Consider the following 6,000-nt stretch of genomic DNA (forward strand, 5'->3'; position numbering starts at 1 on the left):
CAGCTTTTAAAAAAAAAAAAAAAAAAAAAAAAGAGAAATCTTGGACTGTCTCAGCTTTAAAAAAAAAAAAAACCAAAAGTAATTTCTAGTTGCATTAAACATGCTAAATAATTTGCCTGGAACTGCTGAACTTGCGTTGTGTGCATCAAAACCTTAGTAATGTGTTTTCTTTGCAGGAAGATCATGTGGTCTAGCCATTCTTAAAATTCCCAAATTGGATACAAGTAGTGTCTTCTAGGTTTTCTATGGCTTTTGTGATGTTTTAACAAAAATTGTTGGGTTTAATATGTATTTTAAGTACTACACTGGCAAGATCTTTGGGTGCCTGGCTGCACTGAGATCAGCAGAAGCTAAGGCTTAATAAAACCATACATAAAAATATTACGTATATGTTAAATGATGTTTGTAACACATTTTTCTGTTGTTCAACTGACGTAATTGATGTAGACTTCTAAAAGTGACGTGATTTGACCTAACTTTTTCTTGTTTCCCAGAGGGAGCAAGAGTAGAGGGTGTACAGCAGCTTAACCATAGCCTAGAGTAAAAGTTAAAGTGTTGCTTAGCTAAGTCGTTAATCCAGAAACAGCGACGGATGTACAGCACACTGCACTACAACCACCGTATTGACTGCGGAAGGAGCAGGCTTCTAACACAATGCTCGCACCAGCTTAAGACGGCACCCCAGGGTCACCAGCCTCATTTCACACTGCTGCATTTTGACACGGTTACTTCCCTCTACCCCCTCGAGAGCTGGCTCGGGGTACTAAACTGCGGGCTTTTTATCTGGGAGGGGAAATTCTGAGAGTGTAGCACGTAGAACTACCTAGCTAAGGGCTGAAACCAGAACAAGGGGAAAGGAGGGACTGAGACTGCTGGATGAACAGAAATACACCGTTGACTGAGACAAGCATAAACTCTTGTAGAACCATATCCACACTAACATCCTGTGCCTTTTAAGCCACGCATAGAGACTCCAGGCAGTTAGTGCAAAATCAAGTCCTGCCTTTGTCAGCTGAGTCCTTGCTCCTAGAAAGAAGACTACAGATAAAAAGGCAGGAAATAAAAACTCGGAAGCACTAATAGTCATGGTAACCCCAACCCATTTGTATGTATCCCCCTAAGGCGGTGGGCAGAGAAAGTGCTGCAGTTTAGGACCTCTAGATTCCACCGCTTCTTTATTCTTCTCTGTCCTCTGCAATCTACTTGCATACCGAGCCTTGACTGGAAAACCGGCTGGAGTTGGAATAAAGAGATGAGAGTACCCGTTGGATGAATGAGCTTGCTCAGCTGTCAGCAGTAAGCCCAAGCAGCACTTTCACTTTTGCGTTAACTGCTAGAGGCTATGGAGAGCATTCAAAAAATCTACCAAGTCCATCTCCTGCAGGAGAGGCCTGGTACATAAGGTTGGCCTGGACCACCTTGGGAAGCTTTTTCCAAGCTACTTTCCCTGGTTCATAAGTGTAGCTATTAGTAACTTCTCTATTCTGCTACAAGTAGTAAGTCTTCTCGTTGTAGGCAGAATTCTATTCAGCAGTTTCCAGACAGGAAACAGTTTCTTAAACTCTCCAAGTCCATCTCCTGCAGGAGAGGCCTGGTACATAAGGTTGGCCTGGACCACCTTGGGAAGCTTTTTCCAAGCTACTTTCCCTGGTTCATAAGTGTAGCTATTAGTAACTTCTCTATTCTGCTACAAGTAGTAAGTCTTCTCGTTGTAGGCAGAATTCTATTCAGCAGTTTCCAGACAGGAAACAGTTTCTTAAACTCTCCATCTTTCACAAACTTCCTCTTTGCCCTGACTCCTCAGAACCCACTGGAAAACAGAATTTAGAAATACACGGCAAGGGAAGTACAAGGCAGAGATCTGCATCTATGAACCTTCTTTCTGCATGATGTGTAAAACCCATACTTGCTTTCACCACCTTCTTCAAAACTAAAAGCTAACTAGTCATTATCCCCAAATGTTAATAAAATGTGTGATTACTAGCAGCGACTTGTTACTCGTCCGGAATATTAAGCAAGTACCCACAGGTACACCCTTCAAATGATCAGGAAACAACACCAGGATACCTCTCTAATCCACTTTAATAATCTAAAGACAGTGCAGTCATTTCAAATGGTTTGGCCTCTTCCTGCAGAGACAGGAGGAGACTGTCGGAACATGTTCTCTGTACAAATGAACCTGTATTTAGGGCAATCTTAACGAAAGCCACCCAGCTGTATCCATATTCAGCTATTCTCCTCTATTCCCTCCCCACAGATCACCTGAAAGCCCCACTTACTAGTGTTCTGTCATGTTCCAAACCCTGCTAGCCTCGCTCTGTAACATGGCATGGAAACACCTCACTACTAAGGAGTCTGCACAGTCCAGAAGGTGGCCTGTGAATCCCAGGGCATGGCGAGCCAATTTACACGGCTGTGACAACCTGCTTAGAACAGTCCCTGTGCTAGTCAGTACCCTGTCAGATCTCAAGGGGCCAAAGCTTAACGAGCACAGGATAAATGAGACAGTGTATGGAACAAACACATCAGTTACTCCTCTTTCCTGCTATTACGGAGCATGTCTGTATAGTTGTGAATAGTACAGCCCCATTTTCCTGCCACCATGCTGTACAGAACCAAGGTTTGGTCAGGCATAGAAAGGAATAGTAAGGACTGGGACTCCTGGTTATCTGGCATCCAGCTGGAACCACACGCAGGCACCATGAAAAAGGACCAGACAGTCCTGATAACTTGATTTTGATCTTAGCTTTGTGTTGTGATGGAGTTTGGGTAGGTCAATGGAAACACACTAGCTCAGAAACAACACACACCCAGAAAAAATCCCGTGCGTGTAATTGGGTCAGTGGACTTGTTTTGCTGATTCCCTTGGCAGATACGTGCGTAACTGGAACCACCTGACAGGCATTCCTAGTTAGGGAATCGGAAAATAGGTACTGTGAGGGCTGGAAGTGACCCGTGCACATCCCTCAGGTGGCTTTTAACAAAGTACCTCAAGGAGTTCAGCATTTTTGCAAGACCATCCTAAAATTTCCTGTCCCTAAGGAGGAGTCTTCCTGACACATTGCACGTGCAGTGTACAACAGGGTCTCACTTTCATAGTCTTGCTGTGAGACCTCTGATGGGGTCTGTTGATGCCCAGAGCTGATGGCCGTCTCCGTGCAGTGTCAGCGTGGGTCAGGGGGCTGCCTGACAGCCAGACCACCCAGACGAAACTGCCTTCGGCCAGCGGAACACGTGCACTGGAACACATACTGCCTTGGTGGCTTCCCTACAGCATCACCAACCCTGCCAAGCGTTATTGTACTTTGTACCTTCCCCAGGGGCAATAGCAAAGGCACTTGGGGCAGGTGGGGCGCTTGATGGGATCAGTCTGTACCAGTACGTCTCCGTGAAGGACTTCAAAACCCTATTTCAGGTACCTGTGATTGCACAGAGCTCCTAGCTGGGTCACCTGCAGGGTGAACTCTCCTCAGAGGGAAAAGCCTTGCCAAAATAACCACAGTTCTGACTGTGAGGGAGTGCAAGGCTTGAGTGCATCCCCAAGTGCTGGGGGGTGGCGTGTGTGTGTGTATATATATAACGTTTCATCCTCATTAAACAGGACACGTCTACAGTATAAAATCAACTATCAACTCGCGCTACTGGTACCCTCTCTTCTAAACTAAGGAATCATGCCTGCAAAGAGAACACACATTTTAAGATTGTAAAGGGAAGAAAAAAATCTAAGTAACCATCATCGAGACAATTGTGCTTTCTTCTAGATATGTCTGCTGGATTTTCATGGATAAACCAAGGGTTACTTGCAAGTTCAGCAGAAGCAGTTTCACATCTAGAGGTAGCAGGAGGCACTTCTGCTGTTAAATCAAGGTAAATAATAATTTTTTATTCAAGGATAGTGATCTGTGCTCGTGGTACTTTCAGTAACCTCACTATTCCTACCATTTACATGCAGGTAATGAGATGTTTTCTACTGATTTTTTGATCGTGGAAAAGTCTCTTACTCTGTCTTCCTTGATAATTATATTTGAAAGGTCAAATCAACAGCTTTGAACTTTGAACATACCAGCTATTTTGTATCTGTTGCAAAAGAATAGAATCACTCCCAATCCTTTATAATAAAGGACAGAGTTTCCCTGATTAACCTTAAATTCCTGCCTGGGCATGGACTACAAAGAGGTAATTACATGTGGAAAAAAGCCTGATAAAGCTTCTGAAGAGCACAAAGAAGGTTTGGTGTCGGAATGTGCTACTGTTTAGGCGCTTAGTCCGCGCTGTCTAACTGCAATTTCAAATTAAAACCCAACCGACTGACCAACCAGCGACCAGCTCCACCACCAACAGAAACCCAATCCAAACCGAACACCTCAACAACCATACTTTACTGTGTGAGGTTACCTGTACCTTCAACATGGGAAGGAGGGATTATTCTGGAACAGGTTCTTCCTCATGACATTTAATAGCTTAATCTCATATTGCAAACATTTCTGTGTACTGACAAAACTGTGATGGAGTTATCCTTTAAGCTTTCTTCAGCTCGAGCAATTCTACGCGTTGGTTATGAACAAAAAGCCACCCCATCAACTTTTTTATGCAGCTTTCTAATATTTTAACAGTTTTCATAACTATTAGCTATGTTAAATGTAAAGCTTTTGGATTTTTCCTTGTCAGTAGCATTTCTTTAACTAAAGGAAAAGCTGAGGCCAAAAAGAAAGCTTAAAACTTCATAAGAAATCCTCTAAACTTCGACATTTCTGTTGTTTCGATAGTGAGAATCCAGGATTGGGTCTGGATGCTGAAGTGGCCTTAGCAACTGGGCAGTTACTTGCCCCTAGCAGTCAACAGTCCAGCAGTGCATCCCGCTACTCTGAATCACGGGGAGAAACTCCGTGCTCGTTCAATGATGAAGATGAAGAGGAGGATGACGATGAGGATTCTTCCTCCCCAGAATAAGAAGAAAACAGAATATACAAAATGCTGCTCATAAATATTCTTAATGGGAGCTCCTGTTGGGATTTTACTGAAGTTTCCTGCCTTGGTTTGTACTGTGTTCAGTGAAGCAAAATGGAAGCATCAAAACAAATCTATCTACAGCTGAAATGGAAAACTTTTGTTAACTGAAGAGTGACATGCAGGCACAGAGCACAGTGGGTTTTATCAAGTATAACCAAGGAAAAGAGCAAAGTCCCTGGGGATTTCGCAAAGTAAACGCATTTTCCATCTTGGGACATGCTGTCTCAAGTCTCCGTCTTCCCCTTAGCTTTACCAGATGGAGGAGAGAAGAGAGTCAGTCGACAGTTGCCAGTTCTTGCATTGTCTTTTGGCTGTGCTACCTTTAAAAAAGGGGGAGAGAGCGAGCGCACGCGCCAACGCGCTAGAATAGCTATTTAAAACTATCTTATATGAAAATTGTTCTAGGGAAAACGGGCTGTTAGGATGTTTGCTTTTTTCTGTTCAACTTTCTGTATAAAAGAATCTTAAATTAATATAAATTGCAAGTGATTAAATGAATCTTGAAATAGTTTAAATCCATTTTAGATCCTCCAGAAGTAACAATAGTATGTCTCGTTTGAAAGGTTCCTATGTTCATTTATACTGCAGACCTAATTTATTATAATTAAGTGATTGTTCTTAGCCATTAAACAGTCAGGAGAAAAACAGCAGTATTCTCTGCACCAGCTTTTTTCAAGGAAAAAAAGTTTTAAAATTGTATTTCTAGATTATAGTGTGTCCAGCAGCTTCTCCTTTACTGTTCTGACTTTACAACCCCTTTGATTTTATAGCATGTTGTGGGCTTTGGGGCTTTTTAAAAAAAAAAAAAGAAAGACCTCTATGTTACAGACCTCAGGCAGCATGTTTTCAAGACAGTCTTTTCAAATTCAGGGTGGGCAGGTCACATAACTTTTTAAGTCATAGGTTGAGGTTCTTTGGAAAAAAATCAGATTTTACCAACACATCATTTCATGTTTGGCTGTCTAGTCAGCTTGGGTTACGGCGGAGTCG

The 6,000-nt window shown here is 42.7% G+C and overlaps 1 protein-coding gene across 3 annotated transcripts in view; it reads left to right on the forward strand.

The window, feature by feature from the left end:
• TFDP2 (transcription factor Dp-2 (E2F dimerization partner 2)) overlaps positions 1 to 5,081 on the forward strand; it is a 45,791-nt gene extending 40,710 nt beyond the window's left edge. For all 3 annotated transcript variants that reach the window (XM_010159640.1, XM_010159641.1, XM_010159642.1), the window contains 2 exons: positions 3,762 to 3,867; positions 4,767 to 5,081. In XM_010159640.1, coding sequence (XP_010157942.1) covers positions 3,762 to 3,867; positions 4,767 to 4,950 — 290 coding nt within the window. In that variant the 3' untranslated portion in view covers positions 4,951 to 5,081. The remainder of the gene's footprint in view (positions 1 to 3,761; positions 3,868 to 4,766) is intronic.
• Positions 5,082 to 6,000: the final 919 nt, after the last annotated feature.

Source organism: Eurypyga helias, unplaced genomic scaffold (genome assembly GCF_000690775.1).
Source record: "Eurypyga helias isolate BGI_N326 unplaced genomic scaffold, ASM69077v1 scaffold9049, whole genome shotgun sequence".
In the NCBI taxonomy this organism is placed as follows: Eukaryota; Metazoa; Chordata; class Aves; order Eurypygiformes; family Eurypygidae; genus Eurypyga; species Eurypyga helias.